The 20,280-nt window shown below is 57.8% G+C and overlaps 5 protein-coding genes across 5 annotated transcripts; 2 read left to right on the top strand and 3 right to left on the bottom strand.

The window, feature by feature from the left end:
• Positions 1-7: 7 nt before the first annotated feature.
• K437DRAFT_231668 (uncharacterized protein) lies at positions 8-2,309 on the top strand. The gene is made up of 3 exons (XM_013390256.1): positions 8-193; positions 284-369; positions 451-2,309. Exons 1-3 carry the CDS (start codon positions 163-165, stop codon positions 2,218-2,220), a joined length of 1,887 nt encoding a protein of 628 aa, XP_013245710.1. The 5' UTR covers positions 8-162; the 3' UTR covers positions 2,221-2,309.
• K437DRAFT_253816 (uncharacterized protein) lies at positions 2,280-4,942 on the bottom strand. The gene is made up of 2 exons (XM_013390257.1): positions 4,414-4,942; positions 2,280-4,310 (listed from the first exon to the last, which is right to left on the bottom strand). The coding sequence occupies exons 1-2, from the start codon at positions 4,733-4,735 to the stop codon at positions 2,389-2,391; spliced, it is 2,244 nt and encodes a 747-aa protein (XP_013245711.1). The 5' UTR covers positions 4,736-4,942; the 3' UTR covers positions 2,280-2,388.
• Positions 4,943-9,530: 4,588 nt separating this feature from the next.
• On the top strand, positions 9,531-10,850 carry K437DRAFT_253818 (uncharacterized protein). The gene has a single exon (XM_013390258.1). It carries the CDS (start codon positions 9,590-9,592, stop codon positions 10,793-10,795), a length of 1,206 nt encoding a protein of 401 aa, XP_013245712.1. The 5' UTR covers positions 9,531-9,589; the 3' UTR covers positions 10,796-10,850.
• On the bottom strand, positions 10,801-16,731 carry K437DRAFT_292771 (uncharacterized protein). Its single transcript, XM_013390259.1, has 5 exons — positions 14,852-16,731; positions 14,499-14,750; positions 11,745-14,394; positions 11,227-11,680; positions 10,801-11,163 (listed from the first exon to the last, which is right to left on the bottom strand). Exons 1-5 carry the CDS (start codon positions 16,641-16,643, stop codon positions 10,864-10,866), a joined length of 5,448 nt encoding a protein of 1,815 aa, XP_013245713.1. The 5' UTR covers positions 16,644-16,731; the 3' UTR covers positions 10,801-10,863.
• Positions 16,732-17,574: 843 nt separating this feature from the next.
• K437DRAFT_150537 (1-phosphatidylinositol-4,5-bisphosphate phosphodiesterase delta-3) lies at positions 17,575-20,169 on the bottom strand. The gene is made up of 6 exons (XM_013390260.1): positions 19,556-20,169; positions 19,294-19,467; positions 18,666-19,215; positions 18,468-18,583; positions 17,918-18,392; positions 17,575-17,822 (listed from the first exon to the last, which is right to left on the bottom strand). Exons 1-6 carry the CDS (start codon positions 19,904-19,906, stop codon positions 17,737-17,739), a joined length of 1,752 nt encoding a protein of 583 aa, XP_013245714.1. The 5' UTR covers positions 19,907-20,169; the 3' UTR covers positions 17,575-17,736.
• Between the last annotated feature and the right edge of the window lie 111 nt (positions 20,170-20,280).

The raw sequence follows: 20,280 nt of genomic DNA on the forward strand, positions 1-20,280 counted from the left end.
TTGGATAGCCGGAGATAGCTGGTACACAGTGCAGTCGTCTAGACCACTTCCATCGGATACGAATCCAAATAGCTGGCCTTGCCGACCCTCGGTGGTATAGATCTGCAGCTCGTAGGGACCTGGAAGGTGGGGGAGACAGGACGCGCAACAACTATTCCAAAGATGCTCTACATCCTCGACTACGGCGCCGGCAGTGAGTATCAGAAGCCAGACTCATTCAGGAATCGTCGCTGACTTCCCTCGCCACCTCAATTCCGGCGGCTTTCTTCATGCCTTTTTGTAGATGTCCGCAGCCTGGCTAACTCGATCAAGAAGCTCGGCTACGATTTTAAATGGGTTGCTTCCCCAGCGGACCTCGAAAAAGCCGATGTGCGTATCGTACTCGCCAAGCGATGCCCCTGGCAATGATGAGCGCGATACCAACTGATCGCCATCGCTTACTTGACACAGGCCCTGCTATTTCCCGGGGTCGGCTCCTACTGGGGAGCGCTGCATAGCCTCCGAACAAAAGGCTATGTAGAGCCTCTAAAAGCCTACATCGCCTCTGGGAAACCGTACATGGGCATCTGCATTGGCATGCAGGCCCTCTTCGACGCCTCGGACGAAGGCACAGAGACTGTCCCAGGATTGGGGATCGTACCTGGCAGAGTGTCAAGGTTTAGCGAGGTCGATGCGAGCGGTCGGAAAAAGAGCGTGCCGCAGATGGGGTGGAACGAGGCGCGTGCGTTAGAAAGGGAGCAGATCGGCTTCGCAGAAGCAGAGCGCTATGGCCTTTCTTCCAGCTCCAGCTCCAGCTCCAGTAGCACAACTCAGCACTTTTACTTTGTCCACTCCTATCGAGCGGCGTACGATCCCAAGTTGCACGCCGAGTGGGCGCTGACGCTAACACAGTATGGTGAAGAAGTGTTCATCAGCTCCATCTCCCGCGGTAATGTCTTTGGCACACAGTTCCACCCAGAGAAGAGCGGTCGTGCCGGGCTGGAGCTGCTACGTGCCTGGCTGCACCGCTCGTGCGACCAGTCTAATTTGGCAGCATCGCCGTCGTCGTCAGCTGCTGCCTCGACATCGGCGACGCCGCGCGAATCCAGCAAGGTCAAGGATGCGGAAGCGGCCGGGAAACCAAGAGGAGGCAAGGATGGGCTGACAAAGCGTGTGGTTGCGTGCTTAGATGTGAGGTCCAATGATGCGGGCGACCTGGTCGTGACCAAGGGGGAGTCATACGACGTCCGCGAAAAGGCAGACGAGCATGAGCAAGCCGGGGCGGACGGTAAAGGCGCCATACGCAACCTTGGCAAGCCGGTCGACTTGGCACACAGGTACTACCTCGAAGGCGCCGATGAGATTGTCTTCCTCAACATCACGTCTTTCCGCTCGAGCCCGCTGAAGGACCAGCCGATGCTCGACGTCCTGCGCCTCGCCGCGGCCGAGTGCTTTGTCCCGTTGACTATCGGCGGCGGGATCAAGGACTTTGTCGAGCCGGATAGTGGTGTGACCAAGAGCGCAAAGGAGGTGGCGGACGAGTACTTCCGCGCCGGCGCGGACAAGGTCAGCATCGGCTCCGAGGCGGTACTGGCTGTCGAGGAGATGCTTGCGCGGCAGGGTTCTGGCGTGACGGATCCCGCGCTGGTCGATGACAGCGCGCTGACGGGCAAGACAGGGATCGAGATGATCTCCAAAGCGTACGGTGCCCAAGCTGTCGTTGTCAGCATCGACCCGCGGCGCGTGTACCTGCAGCCGTCGGACGCGGTGCCGCCCGCACATGCGGCGTGCGTCGTCACTGGTGAACCAGGCAGCGAAGATGCCGGCAAGCGATGGTGGTACCGCTGCACGATCAAAGGCGGGCGCGAGGATCGAGATATCGACGTCGTGCAGCTTGCGCGTGGCGTGCAGCGACTCGGGGCTGGCGAGGTCCTACTGAACAGCATCGACCGTGACGGGAGCAACAAAGGCTTCGACCGGCAGCTCGTCGACCTCGTCCGCCGCAGCGTCAGCATCCCCATCGTCGCGAGCTCCGGTGCGGGCGTGCCAAAGCACTTTGAGGACATCTTCGTGCCGCAGCCGCTGCGCACCGGCGAGGCGCCGAGCTCTGTCGAGGCCGCTCTCGCAGCGGGCATTTTCCACAGGCAGGAGTGCACGATTGGTGAGGTCAAGCAGCACCTGCTCGCCACCAGCTTCAACGTGCGCAGCGAGAATGTGCAGGAGGGCGCCAGCGAATCATAGAAGCGAATACTAAAGCGGGCGACATCGATGTCGCATAGATCGAGAAACAAATTGCAATGCATGAGACAAAAGGGACAGCTAATGCTGAGGATATAATACAACACCGATGTGAACAGTGCGATCTAGATCTACAGGCCGATTGATGCGAATGGCAGGAAAGCTGATGTGTCATTCCGAACGCTCCAGCATCTCGACAGTCTGCAATATTTCTCCGAGTTGCATATGCAATTTGTCGAGGACGAGCTGATCGATTGGGTTGAGGTACGTCCCCGTCCCTCCTTTGGCCTCCGACGGCGCGACAGCGGCGTCACCAGGTGTGCCGCCTGCGTTCGGCGGCTTTCTGCGAGCCATATCGGACACCTTGCCGAGCGCGTTACGCAGATCCCGCAGCTCGAGCTTCATAGCGAACAACGCAATACGGTGCGCGTTCGCCTCCGACGGGCGCCAGTCGCCAATCTTGATGTCGAGGGGCGCGCTGCTGCTTGCGGTCACCATACCGCCGCTGCTGACGCTCAGCGCGCCGCCGATGCCCTCCTTGAGCGTCTTGACAGCGCGCGCGTAGATCTGCAGCGCGGTCGAAACGAGCAGGCTGGCGGACATCTGCGTGCTCGGGTCCGTCCGGCATGTTGGGCACTCGGCCGAGCAGGCGCAATGCGCGGCGACCGCCTGTGAGGTGGAGAGCGTCAGCTGCAGCGTGGTACCTGGGTTCACTTTGCGCTTTGATGCTGATGTAAAGGGTGAGGCTGATTCGGTGGAACTCGGTTCTCCTGGTGTCTTTGAAAGCGAGGCAGCAGGTGCAAGTGCCGTGGTGGCGCTCGATGATGCTCTGGGCTTGCCGCTATCATCGAACGGCTCGCCCGCCGCGCAGGCAGCCTCGCGTAGGTTCTGCCGAACGCTGATGAGCGCAACGCTCATATCGCACAAGCAGGTGCAGCCGTGACCGGAGGGATTGGGAACGCAGAACACTTTGCGCTTGCTTTGCGCATTTGCTGCTGCCGCGGCGGTAGCGGTGGAGGAGAATGAAGAGGATGAGGAAGAAGCTGGGTAGGTTGTCCAGGTTGGAAGAGGAGCTGGTGCTCGATATGGCGAATGAGAAGGAGTGGAGCGGTGTTGGCCCTCAAGATACGAAGATGGATGGTCATGTCCTTTCATGAGTGTCGAGTTTGCATTCGCACGCTTGCTACAACAAGGCTCTGCTTTTGCCAGCTCAGACTTGGCCGAGCTTACCTCGAGCATCGACGGACCTGCTATGCAACAAGATTTGACGGTTTCGGATGCCTCTACCTTTCCGTCGTCAGCGGTTGGCGCGGCCTGTACCGCTGCGGCCTCCTCAACAGAAGCAGCACCCGAAACGACTTCCCTGTCATTTTCTTGCCATCTGGTGCCGTCTGCGGTGATCAGCCTACCCTTGCCCATACCGCACCTTGGCCCACGCGAACACATGAGCGAGGGAGACCGGGCAGCACCGAGAGTTGCCAAGTCGGAAGCACCTGATGGTCCGCTTTGCGCAGGAATGAGTCCGCAGTTCTGTATCCCATTCGGGGACTTGTTCGCCGCGTTGCTCGTTGTTTCGGGATAGTCTCCCGTGAGCTTACTCAGGTCCCACCAGCTGAAGTCGGCTGGCACTGCGTAGCTGACATTTGGGTCAAGGATGGCGCTGCCTGCCAGGTTCCAGCTACCCGGCGCGGCAGTTCCAGCTGGGGGGGAACCGCCACTGACTGCCTGACTCAGCATGGTCGGGCTGAAGCCATCGGACGCCGCGATCTCGAGCGTGTCAAGCGATTGTAGGAAGGCGGCTATAGACAAGTCGGACAGCGACGGGCTCGAGGGTGAGTGCGTGGGATGCTGCGTTGCCTGATGAGGCGACGCATGTGAGACGCCGTTCGCGCAGGACGTAGTCAGCAGTAGCGGATTGATGCTCATCCTCGACCCTGCAACACTTGTCGGAACTGCCTCTGCGTTTGACCAGTATGATGGCGGTGCAATGCCAGGGATAGACTGAAGGCCGGGTGATGAGCCTGGGGTCGACGGCTGACTGAGCTCACCGTCTGCCTTTCGCTTCTTTGGACGTCCGATCGGTTGCCGGGCCTCTGCGGGGAAGCTGGCATCAGCATGAAAGACAAACAGACTTTCCTCGCCGGCCTGCTCATCTGCGCTCTCACCGCACCATGAACAGGGGGGAGAAAGACGTACCATATCTGCAGTCCGTACCGGACTTTTCGCAACGCATACAGCCACCCTCAAAGATGGGCCTGCCATCACACTTAAGTTTACGGTCCCTGCATACCTTGCAGGCACTGCGAATGATTAAGCCGAGCCGAGCGGCCTCGCCCTGCGTGTAGATGTGTCCGTCATGGCCGACGATATGAGCGTGATCGCGGTTGCTGCGAACCGTCACGTTCGCTTCATGTGCCGCTTCGAGGTTAAGGTCAGCACCAGCAGCGGTGTGCCTATGCCCAACACCAATCCTTCTGTCTGCACCAGCGCGAGGAGCTGGAGGCGCGCTGGCTGCCATGGTGGTGGTGATATGGCCGCCTGGGTCCGACAGCTGCACGCTGCGCTACCGCCTCCCAGTCACGCCCGATTGCACAGGCTCTTGGCGTGCAGCTTCCAATGTGGTGAAGCGCATGCTATGGGTCTCTGGCCTTGCATTCGCATTGACCCGATACGCACCCATGCTACACGTCTTTCTCCATTTCGCTCTCCTTGCCAATCTGCCAACGAAGTCAAAGGAGAGTTGAACAAAAAGCATAAAAAGGCGTGTTCTCCGTTCGGCGATCGAGCAAAAAGTCACCGAGCTTCCTGCTCTACTTCAAAACAGGCTCCTCTACCGCAGTGCCTGCAACCCGCCAGAAGCCCACATCATCGGCGGCTCTCCGCAGCAGCCTCATTCGATCACACCCTTACCTCATTGTTCGCACAGCTACAAGGTACATCGACACGTGTGTGCTTCCTCGTGCGGCTGTCCCTTCTCATCTCACGTACAACAATGGCCAATTGGCCTGCCTGAATGATTCACCAATGAAGACTGATAATGTACTTGCGGCCTTTGCCAAGTCCCGTGGCGACCGGCACCCTACCCGTATTGCTTCAGCGATCATAAGGTCGATGGGTTGGCTTGCAATTTGGCTGGCACAACTGGTATGGCGGGTGTGGCATCGTGGTCACGTCGCGAACCCTTCTGCCATGCCAACCCTGTACAAAACGAGAGAACACTGCACTAGTAGGCACTGTACACCACAATAAATGACACCTCGCCAGCGAGACACCCCGTGGACGTAACGCGAGCTCCGGACCGCTTTTCGGAGCACGGCTCCAGTCATCGGTCATCCACCACCGCACCATCTTTGATACGGTTCTCGTCCCAGAGTGACATGCTTGCAGTTCGGACGACTGCGCAGGGTAAGCGCGGGTGTTTCCAATCAACTTGACAACGGGGATATCCGAGAGGCATCGCGCAACCGGCTGCACGTCTCGCACTTTGTTTGCGGTTTGTGCCTGCCAGCTTGTCGAACCGCTTGCCAAATGACTCTGAAGAAGCCTGTTCCCTCCCCGAATCGTTTCTCATGATCTATTTTTAGAAAGAAAAGGGTGCCCACGGCGACGATGTTCGTCTAGGCAATGATTTGTTTGCTTTGCATCTCATCATCGCTGAAGCGAGCGTTCAAAGGTTATTCATTAGCTTGATGAATGACACAAAGGCCGGTGAAATTCTGTAATCTCCGATCGCCTGCTTGCTTGACCGTCGGTGGTGATCAAAATAGTGTTCAGTTCAAATGAACGGCCACCGGCCACCGATCAGCGGTCCGCGCAGAACAGCCGCTGACTTTTAAACCTTCGCCCTGCCTTCGGTTTTCAATGCCGTGCACTTCAAATTTGACTCTCTTTGAGAATAGGCTGATATAACTCTGGACGAAAGCCTTTTGTGTGCACCTTGGTTTCCCAACGAGACAGCGGGATTCGCAAGCATTCCAAACTTTTGTAAATACATCTTCGGACTTCGGTGGCCAACATCCCCAATGGCACATGCAAGCTCCGAACGACCCCATGCCTCCGGTTTCAATGTTGAGCGTATGGGAGAAATACAATGCACTAACATTTTCCTTGTCACTGAGAGCGACATTGACCATTTCGACTTGATCGTATGCACTTCAAACAGATGGTGACTATCGCCAGCAACAGCTGATACGGTACAGCATGATGATAGCGGCGCCCAGGTATCTAGTCGGTAGTCGTCTCACTATCTCACTATCTTCACCTCACACCTCACACCTCACTGTTCATCTGCTCACTCATGGTAACACCGCATACACGACAACTCTCCACATACCTAATATTTCAAATGCACGCTTCACGCTTGGCATGGCCAACTCTGCCTGCCCATTGCGCCTCGCACTCACTGCAGTGCGCAGCTTTGTGCCATCCTGGGACAAGTTGTAACCCTATTACGCCTTGATTTAGTTCGCGTTGATCCAGGCTCGTTCAGGACATCGGTGCAGGACTGTTCATACGTTGGCGCCCCACTGTGAGCAACAAACCTCCAGGTCTAAAATGTAGTTCATTGCGCCCCACCTGGTTCGTGTCCACCATCTGAGGTCGCCGGTCTTGCCCAATTCAGTCTGTTTTATGTAGCGACAAGTCTGCAACGCCAGATGTGAGGCGGCAACTACATTTTCTTCGTCGTCTGCACTCTGCAATTCATATGCGTATTCATCCAAGGTGTCCCCCCCCAACGATCGTAAGCGGTGGTGATGACCAGGCGATACCGGTGGCCAGCACATGCCAGCGACCAACACCCTGCAGGCCGATCTACATCCAATTGCTCTCCTCACAATGGTAGATCATCTGTAATCGTGGATATTTAACAGCAGCAATACAACAGGCTGAACCCCTGCAGCTCAGCAGCGCATTTCTATTTATATATTATCTTGAGGGGGAGCGGTTCAGGCCGGCGAAAGACACAAAGGTAGAAGTGTGAGGCGGGCGAGCATGGGGGCAGCGCACAACATCCGGCGTCCAGACTTGACGACTGTCGCAATAGGCGGAGACTCTAGATTCGAAGAATAGTAGACTCCAGTGTAGACAAATGCCTTTTTGGCGGTTGCCAGATTGTCAGCGTAGGGTGACATGCAGCCAGACGGCATCGAGAATATACTTTCGGTTGTACTACAGAGGACATAAATTCAGACGGTCAAAGGGTCACACGACGAGAATCGATACTGGAAACTGCTAGGCTGTTCCGTCACCCTGGTTCAGTTCTGGTCCAAAAGTCCTAAAGGGTGTATAGTGTCAATGTGGACACCAAACGGAGCGCGAAATCCTGCAGGATCGCCATTGAAGATTATTGACCGCTCTGACGTCAATCTTCAACGGATCGTTTTATCTGTAGAAGTGAGATACATATAAATGTATTGAGAGTGGGGAATGCAGATTGCAGTCAGCCCGCAAGCCGAAGCCTGAAATAAAAGGCTAATGGCACGTGGTAGATTCCCGATGACTTCGTCAATGCTTGGGCTACACGGGCAGGCGTAATACTTGGTCCTGCCTGAGAATTAGGTATCGTCTGGCCCAAAGCCAGCCCCGTCCACGGCGAAACCGATGCACGGTCGCCTGCTGGGTGAGGAATGGAAGACTTGGGACGAGACTACTGATCCCGTCATCTCCGGACCCTTAGTCTTTCACTTTCGCGATTTCCCCACCCATTCAGCTCGATAAAGGCATGGCGACTGGTACCTTCATCAGAGCAGCTCTCCTTCCTCTTCAATAGGCACATTTTAGTGTCTCACAGGCTTTCATACCTTCGATGCACAAATGAATTGATCTCAAAAGATAATATATATCATAAAGTCTCCCGGTTTCCATATTGAATAATTCTCCCCACTGATCCTGCACTTTGCACCAACCCCGCTGATTCCAGCCACCCATACAACTCCTCTTCGTCCAGCCATACATACCACCCCGAATCTATTTCAACAAGAGGCTCACCCAATTTTCCACCATCTCTAGCCTGCTGGTCCTAGCCGTCACCACGATGCCACGCCAAGAGAAGAGGCAGCCGAGCTGCGCCAGCTACTACCACTTCATCCACTTTGCCCTCGCTCTCAAATGGTGAAGCAGTATGTTATCCCCATGAGAGCGTCTCGCAAGATAAATGTGTTGACAAACCTCTTTCGATGATGCCCTGCTCGCCATATGAATGGCTGCCTTGTAAATTCTCCATGAGCCTCTCCAGCGGCAACGACCTGCGGTCGCATACAGTGTTCGCGAAAGACACCGCCGTCCTGCGCGATACGGTCGGCCCCAAGGGCGTCAGGGACACGCTTCTCTTCCGGACGCCAGACAACAGTAGGTTCAACAGGCTCGGCACGGACTTGAATGATCACGCTGGTACATTTTCTTGCATTGCTTGCTACTGGTTGTGCTTTCTCTTGTGAACCCGTTTGGACAAGGACAGGGAAGCGAGACCGTCAATGCGAACTTTTCTGGCGTGCGAGTGCCCCTCTGTTGGGGAAAAAAGCTGCTGCTGGACGAATGAAGGGGCTTACGTTCATCCATTCTTCCGTCGTTCACTTGTGCGTCACGGCTACTCCGTCTTGAACGTGACGTAGTACAGCAAAAGAGGTAGGCGAGAAGGTCGATTCGACCTTCTGTTTCATCGACACAGGCTCGTCTGACACGTTGGTCGTCGATGCCCACTTTACCTTTCTCGGGATCATGTATCGGCGAAGTACATCCTGTTTCGTGAGCGCACGGGTACCTCTTGGCCATTCCCGTATCTTATATCCTATCCCATGCACGATTCATGAGATAAGAGATAACAGATCCTGTATGGAAAATAATGGATACAACAAACAGAGGAGGGCGATCAGCATACATTATTACCTTGCAACCAAAAGACAGGCACAAATTGCTCTTCCCAGGATATGGAGGTGTGGGTGAGGAGGTAGCTAGAGCACGGCATAGGACTCGATGATGTACAGTGGTATCATCGGTAATCAGGCTCCAGGGAACCAAATGGTGATGATATATGTATGACGGGAGAGGACTCACCTGGTGGCTCGAGATCGCCAGTCGATCGGTCATTGCATCCGTTACGCCTGGCTGCTCTTAGCTGGACTGCCAACGGGACAACTTTGCCGGGCATTGCTGTATGAGAGATGTATGAGTCATGTTCAATTAAATTCGACTATTTTCCGCACCCCGCAGTGAAGAAGCTGTGTTCTCACCGCAGTCGCAAGATGAGCGTGGAATCGTAAGCGCCAAAGTCATGATGACGTTGCCCCAGCCCGAAGCCTTCTCACCGTGAGGATAGAAAGGGCAAGTATATACATGAGTCACCTATCCTACAAAAGCGATCGGCGATATGTAGATGGTGGCTAGGCATACGGAACCTAAGATTCTGGTCAAACTCCGTGACGATTGGACACGTGTGAGGGATGCAAGGAGGAATAGCAGCAAGCGCAAAGGTGGTGATTGCAGCATGTCCCATCTTTTGTCTCGTCATGGGCACAACCGCACAAGGAAGTCGAGCTCTGAGCGACAGTTGCGCAAGAGGCCCCGGCAGCCCGCGTCGCCTTCTCCTTCGCGGGGCGCATCCCAGCCTAGCGATGAGCCTGGTCCTTCGAGCCGATCCAGACGTGCGCCGGTGCGAGACGCTGGCGATGAGGAATGGGGAACAAAGCTAGCCGACCTCGAAGCGGAGGATTTCTCGCATCTAGCCGATGGCTGGGAGCGCTTTCAGTCCTCATACGAGCAGGAGCTCGCATATGAAGAGGCGGGCATGCCATTCGAAGCGGGCTCGGCATCAAAAGCATCTCGCTACGCGGCGCTACATGGTGGTGCTTACGGGGCCTACGAAGACGCGGCCATGCCGAAAGTCGATATACCAAAGCGCTACATGGATAAATTAGGAAATACTGGTGCAGATTTTCTCAAGCGTGGCGGGATGGACATGGACGACGAGCAGTATGCTGAATATGTCCGCGAGGGCATGTGGCGCCGATCAAATGCGTCATATATACGCGATCAGGAGGAGCGCGCGCGACAGGAAACCAAGAGAAAGGCTGAGAAGGAAGAGAAAGCGCACCGGCGACGGGAAAGGGCAAAGCGACGAGAAAAGGAGGCGAAGAGGCAGCGGTTTGAGGAAGAGCAATTTGCGCTGCGAGAGGCTCGCAAGAAGTGGGAGGATAGATGGACGCAGTTGAGAGCTGCGAAGGCTGGCGAAACCACGGATCCGCTTTGGTTTAGCGACCTCCCGTGGCCGTGCCTGTCGATGTGGAATGGAGATCTCAATCCAGTGTTGACAAAGGAAGCCATTTCGCGGTTTCTCTTAGCGCCGGACGGCTTGGACGCCGACAAAGCAGCATCCGCGGCTTCAGCCCGGACGCGTCTTCGAACCGCACTACTGCGGTATCATCCCGATCGCTTCCTCTCAGCGCCATGGTACGCTCGTATTCCAGAAGCGAGCCATCTGCGCGAGAAGGTTCGAGAATGCGTGCTGCAAATTGCTAGAATCTTGAACGAGCTACAGGCAGAGCAGCGCGAGAAAGAAGCCAGTAAAGGTCATGTGCCATAGAATGCACGGCGCTGGCACTTTATGAAGAACATGCATTGCAATTTAAGCATTTTCCCACGAAGGGTACATTAAGCTGAAGACGCTGCAGCGTCTTGGGCATGCTTCCTTTCAGCCATGCCTACCAGGTGGTTGAATTCACCCGAGCGCTGCGCGAGGTCGTGGAAGGATGATTTTGTGTCCTTGAGTAGGTTGTAAGGCGAGTCATATTCATGTATGCGACCTTTGTCCAGCACAAGCACCAAGTCAAAGTCGCAGATTGTCCTCAGTCTATGTGCGACGGTCAAAATTGTGGCATTCGACATTTCGTTTCGAATCGTCTCTTGAATTTGCGCGTCGCTCGCTGCATCTAGGCTCGCCGTACTCTCGTCCTATCAGTGCGATACGCGTCAGTGACTGTAGCGCATTCTTGTGCGTACACAGATGAGACTCACCAAAATAAGGATCCTCGAGTCCCTGAGCTTGAGGAGTCCACGGGCGAGCGCGAGCAGCTGCCGTTGACCCTGACTGAAGTTCTTGCCGCCCTGCTCAACACGCATGTCTAAGCTGGTAATGATGACGCGACCCTGCTGGCTACCGTCATCGTCATCCTCGTGCACCGAGCCTGGTCGGCTTGGCTGTCGACTGGGCCCGCGGCTCGCAGCGATAACGTCAGCACGAGTGGCAAGCTTGCATCGCTCGAGCGCGTTCCAAAGGTCTGCATCTTCGTAGTAGCCGAACGGGTCCAAATTGGAACGCACTGTCCCAGAGAAAATGTCGGGGTGCTGCGGGATGACAGTCAAGCGACTGCGAAGAGTCTTGAGCGGCACGCGGGAGATATCAATGCCGTCGATGGTGATGCGCCCTGTCTCAGCTTCCAGAAAACGAAACAGAGCCAGCGTGAGGGTCCTGCCAGAGGAACGAGCACTTTAGCCTGGTTTCAAGAAAAAGCATGGTGGACCGAGAGACTCACGACTTGCCAGAGCCAGTGCGACCGACAATGCCGACCTTACGGCCAGCTTTGATTTCGAGAGAGAGCGAGTCCAGCGCTCTTGGAAACTCCGCACTGTAACGCACCGAGAGGTTTTCAATGACGATGCTGCCCTTGTCGCTTGGCCAATAGGCAGGCGGCTCTTGGCCTGCGAATCGCTCTGGCTCTATGGAGAGGTATTCTTGCACTCTTTCCACCGAATTCATGTTGATCTCCACCATCGAATAGACTCGAACCACCCAGAGAACGCTGTCGACGAGCATGATAGAGTAGGACAATGTGAAACCCGCCAAGCCTGCGTCGACGCCTGGGGTGAGAAGTAGGAAAAGGGCGACGACGAAGGAGATCAAAGCAGCAAAGGTGTCAACTCGGAGTGACAGCCAGCGGTTGGCGCACCACAAAAAGTAGAACGGCCCGTTTGTCCTGTCTATCAATCGCAGGCAGTGTCGGGTGAAGCGGCCCGCATCACCGAATGCACGAATGGCCACGGAGCCGCCGATGATCTCGCCGACAAGTGTAAAGATCGGACTGCGCTGTACCGACTCGATTCGCTTCAAGTCTCGCGAGCTCGTAATGTAGAGTGCACCGATCGCAAAGTAGACGCCCACGATGACGATTGACAAAGCGCCAAAGATAGGCAGGGCAAAGACGACAATGCCGATGATGGCGATGCTCTGTAGAAAGACGTCCAAGAAGAAGACGCAATCACCAGCGGCTTCTTGGTCGATCGCCTCCATATCCTTGGAGAGACGGTTCATGACGCGTCCGACCGGCGTCTTGTCGAAGAAGCCCGGCTTGGCGCTGAGGACAGCCGCCATGAGGCGCTTGAAGATGCGGCGCGAGGCGCTGACGGAGCCAGCAAGGACGAAGCTGTCCTTGAACACATCGATGGAGATGAAAAGAAGAGAAAGCGCCGCATAGATTTGAAGGTACGATCCTGTCGACTCTGTAATGGTGGCAGTGGGGACCTCTGCGCCGAAGAAAACGGTCTGATCTGAACTGGATGCGAAGACTGAGGGTGTAACGTTCTTCACAGTTTCGTACGCTGGCGTGATAAAGTAGCGCGGGATGAAGCTCCCGGCCTGGGTGACGGCAGACATCGGAGGCGTGAAGAACTGCCCGAGCGTCTGCGCGACACTGGGCGCTGGGGCAGAGTCGTATGAAGCCGCCCAACGTCGAAGCCAAGCAGTGCTCCAGATGTCCGCCCCCTTGGATGCTATAAAGAGGCCAGCGATGGAAACCCAGAAGAGAAAGAGAAGCACGTTGTTTGCAGCAAAGTTGGCAAAGTAGAGGAGGTAGGTGTTGAAGCTGACTGCGCCTTTGGCGTATGTCTCCTCTTCCGCATGTGCCGCCTTTTTGTCCATCTTCTTCTTCAACACGGCCGCCTCGGCTTCGAGCTGACCCTCGTCCAAGACCTCGATCGTCTGCTCTACTTGCTCCGCCTCCTTCTCGTGCTCGAGCTCGAGGTGCAGCGGCCCTTCGCCGTCAAAGATGCCCGCGGCGGAGACCTCGGCAGGCGTGCCCTGCGCGGCGACATTGCCCTCGTGCAACGCCACGACAAAGGCGGCACCAGACATGCATAGGCTGACGGCATGCGTGACCATGATGACCGTCCTGTCTTTGACGAGCGGGCCTTTAAGGTAGTTGCGGTAGATGAATTCGGATGTCGTCGCGTCGAGGGCGGAGAGGGCATCGTCGATGAGCAGCACCCGCGCGCTGGAGTACAGAGCGCGCGCCAGGCTGACGCGTGCCTTTTGCCCGCCCGAGAGAGACGTGCCCTTTTCGCCGACCTCGGTCTCGTCGTTGTACTCCAGGATGTTGAGGTCTGGCTCAAGGGCGCAGGCCTTGATGACAGCGTGGTAGCGCTTCGGGTCGTACGGGGATCCAAAGAGGATGTTTTCCTTGATCGACGTGCCGAGCAACCAGGGCGTCTGGCTACAGTACGCCACGGTATCCGACAGCCCGTCCTCATCAATGGGCACGAGTGCGCGCGCGATGGGGCACGGAAGGTACGTTCTCCCGTTCAGCCGGCGCGTCTCGCCAAGCAAGGAGAGGAGCAGCGTCGACTTGCCTGAGCCGACTGCGCCGGCGATGATGCTGAGCTGCCCTGGCGGGAAGACAATGTCCAGGCCGCGCAGGACAAACGCGGAGCCATCGGCGATCTTGTCGTCGTCTTCGACGTATGTAAACGAGGCACCGTCTGAGAAGCCAACGTAGGTGCGGCCATGCGCGTGTCGGGACGCGCCGAAGGAGTCATCCTCTCCGTCGCCGTTTGGAGCATCGTAGCACAGGAGCTGCTCGTACTTTGCGGTCTCCTCTTCGCGCAGGAACGTGTCGATACGGCGTAGGGAGACGAGGGAGCCGAAGATATTGGCCATCATGCTGGGCAGCGTGTCGATCGAGGAGCGCAGCGCCGTGAAGAAGGCGAGCGACGAGAAGGCGACTTCGGCCGGCAGGGGTCGGTGGAAGACGGCGGTGTGAACGCTGAACGTCAGGACGATGATGGCGACGGGCAAGCCGCGGAAGCAGAAAATCTGCAGGACGGTCGCAACGAAGCGTTTTTGCAGAACCCAGAGCTCGTTGTCGCGGATCTTTTCGATGCGCGACTGAAACGAACTTTCCCACGCAAAAACTGCCGGTCGGCCAGAGGGGGAAGCCGAATGAGAACGGAGAGGCATGAGCTGCTACTCGACCCAGCGCGCGCTCAACCTGCCAACAACGGTACCGAGGACTCACACTTAACTGTCTTGATGCAATTGAGCACCTCAGTGGTGAGGTCGAGCCGCGCATCAGAGACACCAAGCAGCTCCTTCTGCAACGCGATATAGAACGTCGACACCCACGTCTGGAACGGGATCGACGCGAGCAGCGCGCCGAACCCGATCACGGCGGACCAGCCGAGCAAGCGCGTCAGAAAGTACAGCGAGAGTGCGACCTGCACCGGCGCCATGGGGATCACAAAGTGCAGGTACGCGCAGACCTCGGAGACTGCGCGCGGCCGGGTGAAGAGCGCAATCGGAGATCAGCACTGCCCCGCTGAGTGCGAACGAAAGACTAGGCTGTAGAGTGGAATGGAGAAGATAACGCACCTTTGAACACGTCGACCGAGATGAGGTTGACGATCTGGCCGTCGGTTGCGGTGCTGTCGGTGTCGGTTCCTTTGGCGTCCTGTGCATCCGCCTCGTCCGCACCGCCGCTGCCGCTGTTTTTCGCGCTGCCGTTGCGGCGGCGGAGCGCCTTGGTAACGATCTCGGTGATGAGAATGGCGCGCAGGTTGATGCAGATTTTGCGGCCCGTCATGAGCGCCTGGCTCGCGAGGATAGCAAAGAGAACCTGGCCTGCAAACATGAGCGACGCGTACAGCACCGCCATGTGCAGCGGAGGCTGCTGCTGCTGCTGCGGCTCATGCGCACTGCCAGCGGCGGCGGCGGCGCGGGAGCGCTGCGCGATAAATGCGAGGATGTACTGCAGGCCGATGGGCGACGAGAGGCTGAGGATGGCCTGCGCGAATGAGGTGACGAATTGATACGTCAGCTGCGGCCAGAAGTGGCGAAAGAGGCTCAGTGTGAGCTTGCGCCCGGAGCTGCTGCCACTGTCACTGCCGCGACCGCCGCTGCTCCCGCTACGCGCACGGAAGGCGCTGACAACAGCGGCGGCCTTGTCATCTGGCAGGAGGTCCGGGACCTGCTCGGGCCGGTACTGCTCGCGGAAGTGCCTAACGAGCTCAGGTGTGACAAAGCCGAAGAAGCAGCGCGAGTATAGCGATGCGTACAGCTCTGGGCTCGGCGGCGGCGGGGCTGCCGTGCTAGAGGAGGCTCCAGTTCCGGCCAAAAGCGCCAGACGCGCTTGCTCCACGAGGTCGTTTGCGGCGCCATCTTCGTCGCTCGCATCCAACATGTGCTCCTCGTCCTCCGTCGCCAGCACGCCGGCGCGCCGGCGGGGCGTGGGGAGGGCGGTGCGCATGGTGGCAAGGCGCGCCTCTGTGCGCATGGTGCGGTGGATGGCTTGCAGGCTGTGTGGGGTGCGGCGCTTGAGTGGGAAGAAAAGCGTCGGCGCGGCGACGAGCAGCGCGAGCGCCAGCTGCAGCGCCGCAAGCGGCACCGCGGCGTTCGCGTGCACGTAACCCCCGTCGCCGCTGCTTCCAGGCTGCTGCAAGACGGCAGAGCGCAGGTTGGATGCAGTGACAAGCACGTAGGCGCCAACGAGGAGGGCCTTGTGCGCATACAGGCTGCGTGTCATCGTCATGGTCCAGCCGCTGAGCAAGGCAAAGTACAGCCATAGTGCGGGCCAGGCGAGTGCCGCTGCCGCCGTTGCTGCTAGTGGAAGCGCGCTGTGGTCCCCTTGGCCGCGTGCAATGGCCCACGCCGCGGCGTGCGACGCGATGAGGCCGCCAGCGCCGAGCACCTCGATGCCGCGCTTGAGCGCCTCGAGACGCCGGTAGCGCGCCGCATCTGCCGTGGAGACCTGGACGAGGGGCGTGCTGTGCACCTCGTTGAGGATGACGGAATTTTCTGTGCGAAAGACCTGGAGCGCCGCCGGTGTTGCTGACGAAGAAGAAGACGCTGGGGGCGGTGCGGAGCCGCGTCCAGCAGGGGTTCGGGCAGGGAGGTAGATGCTGCTGGCGGCAGGGTCGAGCTTGGCGACCTGTACCTCGGATGTGCGCTTGCGGGTGTTGCTGCGGAGGGAGTGCGTGAGCAACGCCAGGACGGAGAGGGCGAGTGCGAGGGTGGGAAAGAACGTGTTGAGCACGCGTGCGCGGAAGCAGGCGTCCCAGTCCAGCTGCAGCGTGTCCCACACGGCGTGGCAGCCGAGCGCCAGGACGAGCTGCGGCTGGCTGTCTCCGCCGCCGTCGGCGTTGTGTGGTACAGCCGATGCGGACATATTTTTTTCGGGAAGGACCCTGTTTGGCCCTGCTTGCTGGCCCAGGATGGGCTTTATGTGTATGGGAGACTGGGGATGAAGATGTGCCAGCACAGAGGCGCGTGAGCGAGCGTAGCAGAATGCGCAACCACTTCCGTTGGCTGTTAGCTATATGATAGATACGCTGATACGCGACGGGAGCGCACGGCTGGGTGGGGTGGAGCAAAGCAAAGCAAAGCAAAAAAAGAAAATAGCAAGAAAACAGCAAGAGAGCCTGGAGAAAATGACCAAAAAGAGCGGAAAATAAGGGTTCTCATCTCTTCCAATCCACATGGGCTTCTTTCAAACGCGGCAAAAGCGCCGCCCGTCCGCGTGGGTTCACTTTCCCAATGTGTGTTGTGCTGGCTGGCACTCGACTGCCGCCATCGTGACTGGACCCGGGCAGGATAGACTCTGTCGGCGTTCTTCGGCCTTTCGTAACGCGTCGATCTGGTTCGGTGCAACAGGGGCAGCGATGCGGGCGGTGATCATCGATCATCGTGCAATGGGACAGCCGGTGAGCGATGGTAACCCTAACTCGATCTCGTTGCATTGCCAACTCATTCTCGATCCTCGATGGGCTGGCGTCCCTGCCGTCCTCATAACACCGCACGCAGCTTGTTCTCCTCGCTTAACACTCCACCTCACTCACTGCAGACGCCATCAACCCGCAGGTAAGCTGTATCTACAACAACCAACGCCGCGACCATGTGGTATATACATATACACGACGGTCCAGAGCAGAAAATAAAAAAAAAGAATTTTGTTAAAGGTCTTTCATCAAATGTGATGGGGCCAATGCCGCTGCGGTTGACCGTGGGCGGTGCCATAAATCTGCGACCAGGTCGCATGAGAAACTCCCTTACCTCTCATCTCGCTGTCGCCTGGCACATCCTTCTGATGCACTACAAGGTACCGCGTTTTGCCAGGAACGGCCATCTGGATGCACCGCCAGCGCATCCGGAAACATATGCCCCTTGCACACTGCACCATCCCATGCGGCCCGATCGCCTGTATCATGTTACAACCTGGGTGGGGGGTTACACGCCATGCAAGGTACTGCCCACAGCCGAATTCATGCATCTTCCAGCGTGAACTTGACCAGTAGTGTCGACTTGGTCTCCCTCCCTGCGAGACTCAGCAGGCGAAGAAACGTGTAGCCTGTACGACGACGTGCAAAGCGCATCAGCATCCAGCCGCACAGCCCGCTAGTCCGCCAACGAGGGCCAACTCGCTCACTCGCTGCGCAGACTCACCAGTCGGCGCGTACGCGAGGCGCATGCTCGCGACCGCAAACACAGGGTTCTTCCTGAGTCGGTCGTCGCTCTTGACGAGCAAACGCACGAACGCGAGCTCGCTCTTGCCAAACGGCGCCCATGTCAGCTTCTGCTTCCACACTGCGTGCACAGGCGGCGGTTGCTCCCCGCGGTGGAGAATGTGCAGCTTGTGCTGCCGGTAGTGTTCCGTCTTTTGCTTGATCCGCTTGCCGTCTCCGTTCCCGCCGCCGTCGCCCTCTGTGGGATGGTACAACGAGACGGTCACGTACGGCTTGATGTCCTCCGCGTTGTGTCCCGCGGGGATCGGCAGGTCGGTCGCGCCGACGACCTCGAGCGAGAGGCGTGTGCGCCCCGCCTCGGGCGGTGCTAGCTGGCGGCGCAGCTGCGGCGGCTTGAGCACCCATCCGCTTGTCCCCGCGAACAGGGCATCGTTGAGCTGCATTGACGCGTCAAACTGTCCGCACACGAGCGCGTGTCAGCGGCCGCGCACCCGCGCTCAGGAACGAGAATTCCGCTTTCCCTGCCTCACTGTCTGCCAGTTCAGCGCGCATACCTGCGCTCCAGCGTTCCAGAACGGCACGGGGTACAGGTTGCGCGAGGTGATGCGCGTGCCCTTTGGGTACACGCGGATCAGGTGTTTCGCATCTGCATGTGCAGTAGAGGAAAATGTCGTTGATCAGTGCAGTAGCAACGCCACCTCAAACCTGCAAGCGTTGATGTCGCTCACTGTGCGAAACCATCTCCGAGCGCTGATCCTTGATAATCTTACCCGCAGCGCTCTCGGACAGGTTGATCAAGTGGTTCTTCGGCTCGTTCATCGTGCCGCGCAGCCAGGCGTCGCTGCTCGGCTTGACACTGTTGGCATAGCAGCCGAGTGCCGCAAGCTCGGGGATAATCTTCTCCTTCTTGGCGGCTGCCTTTGCCTTCTTGGCGGCGATCGTCTCCTCGTCGTCCGAAGAGGAGATATCGAGCTCCTCCGCAGCGGTTGCCTCGCGCTCATCGGGGTACCACTCGACCATGACGATAATCTTGCCGCTCAGCTGATCCAGCTTTACGTCGTCCACCTTGCCGCCAGCGCCGTCTATGAGCATGTCCGAGACGAGGCGGTCGCCCCACTCCTCGTGCATGATCTCAACAAGCCGCTTCTGCCCCGCGCTCGAGCAGTGATTTTCCAGCGAGAGCATGACTGGCGCGGGAGGCGGTAGCGCGCCGTTCGACAACTGCGACTCGGCCAGCTCGCGGTCGACGCACTCGCGCATTACCTTAACGACTGCGCGCTGCGCAAGATCAAGTGGCGTGGCGCGTGGTATGCCTAGTCAGGCTGCTGTCCAAGAACCAATCAACTAGGAACTCACAAATGGAATGCGCGAAACGAGCGTCATCCCGTGCGTGACTTTGGGCTCGCTTGGATCCTTTTCATTATCCCAGGCGTCGATTTCGACGCAGCGTGCGCCTGAGAGCAGCGTGTGTGTGTATCCGGTCGAGGAAGACTTGCCGACAAGCTGGTCGGCGGTGAGGTAAGTGTTATGCTGCACAGAAGATTCCACACCGTGCCTCGTTAAGACTTATCCAAACCAAAGAAGAGAAATGACATGATCGGCTACTATGACGACTCACGCTGGAGGAGACAAAGTATTCGCTCAGTGAATGGCTTCGATCATTGACGTACGCGGGCACTTGCACCGCTGGCCTATCCAGCACGGCCTGCACTGCGGGGCTGAGCGGCGCATCGTCCGCCTTGTCGCCCACATCTCCCTCTTCAATCTCACGAGCATCGGCGAGGAAGGAGCGCAGCGCATGGCTGACGTGCAGCCCTTTTCTGTCCTCGGCGCGCCGCCCGCCGCCAGCGATGGACGCCTCGGTGACGACATGCCCCAGCTCCTCGCCACCCTCATCGAGCGCGGAACGGAAAGGGTTGAGATGTGCGAGCTCGTGCGTCAATTGCACGGGGACAATTTCGTACGGCATGGCTTATCTCCAGGGGTCAAATTGGAGGTTCTTTGCGGGGCTCGCGTGACCTTGCAGGGGTATGACAGTTCCAGCGTCAAGCGTTGTTGTCGCCGAGAATTCTGCACTTTCTTCGGTGCTAATTTTCGAGGGCTGTGTAACACCGAGTACGCAGCAGCCGAGGTGATGACCGAGGCTTCTGTGTACACTCTTGCTATTGAGTGCGGGGATGCCTTCCCAACCACCATCAGCTACCCCGCCCGCCCAACGAACGATGATCACAAGACAAGTCACAGCAAGGATCAGGATGTACTGGCGGGCACGGACTCACTATTACACCGATGAGCCAGTTGCGTCAGAAGTGGCTCGTGCGCAGCTCATCCATTTTCCACCAT

This window comes from Tilletiaria anomala (assembly GCF_000711695.1).
Source record: "Tilletiaria anomala UBC 951 chromosome Unknown K437scaffold_6, whole genome shotgun sequence".
Classification (NCBI taxonomy): domain Eukaryota; kingdom Fungi; phylum Basidiomycota; class Exobasidiomycetes; order Georgefischeriales; family Tilletiariaceae; genus Tilletiaria; species Tilletiaria anomala.

Coding starts and splice junctions, on each gene's coding strand:
- K437DRAFT_253818 (XM_013390258.1), top strand. CDS start 9,590: ATGGTGGCTAGGCATACGGAACCTAAGATTCTGGTCAAACTCCGTGAC.
- K437DRAFT_231668 (XM_013390256.1), top strand. CDS start 163: ATGCTCTACATCCTCGACTACGGCGCCGGCA. Junction 194..283: donor CCTCGACTACGGCGCCGGCA/GTGAGTATCAGA, acceptor GCCTTTTTGTAG/ATGTCCGCAGCCTGGCTAAC. Junction 370..450: donor CGGACCTCGAAAAAGCCGAT/GTGCGTATCGTA, acceptor TACTTGACACAG/GCCCTGCTATTTCCCGGGGT.
- K437DRAFT_253816 (XM_013390257.1), bottom strand. CDS start 4,735: ATGGCAGCCAGCGCGCCTCCAGCTCCTCGCGCTGGTGCAGACAGAAGG. Junction 4,311..4,413: donor CGGTACGGACTGCAGATATG/GTACGTCTTTCT, acceptor GCTTCCCCGCAG/AGGCCCGGCAACCGATCGGA.
- K437DRAFT_150537 (XM_013390260.1), bottom strand. CDS start 19,906: ATGCCGTACGAAATTGTCCCCGTGCAATTGACGCACGAGCTCGCACAT. Junction 19,216..19,293: donor TCGTTTCGCGCATTCCATTT/GTGAGTTCCTAG, acceptor GATCTTGCGCAG/CGCGCAGTCGTTAAGGTAAT. Junction 18,393..18,467: donor GCGCGCTGAACTGGCAGACA/GTGAGGCAGGGA, acceptor GTGTGCGGACAG/TTTGACGCGTCAATGCAGCT.
- K437DRAFT_292771 (XM_013390259.1), bottom strand. CDS start 16,643: ATGTCCGCATCGGCTGTACCACACAACGCCGACGGCGGCGGAGACAGC. Junction 14,395..14,498: donor TTGCATCAAGACAGTTAAGT/GTGAGTCCTCGG, acceptor GCCGACCGGCAG/TTTTTGCGTGGGAAAGTTCG. Junction 11,681..11,744: donor CGCACTGGCTCTGGCAAGTC/GTGAGTCTCTCG, acceptor TTCCTCTGGCAG/GACCCTCACGCTGGCTCTGT.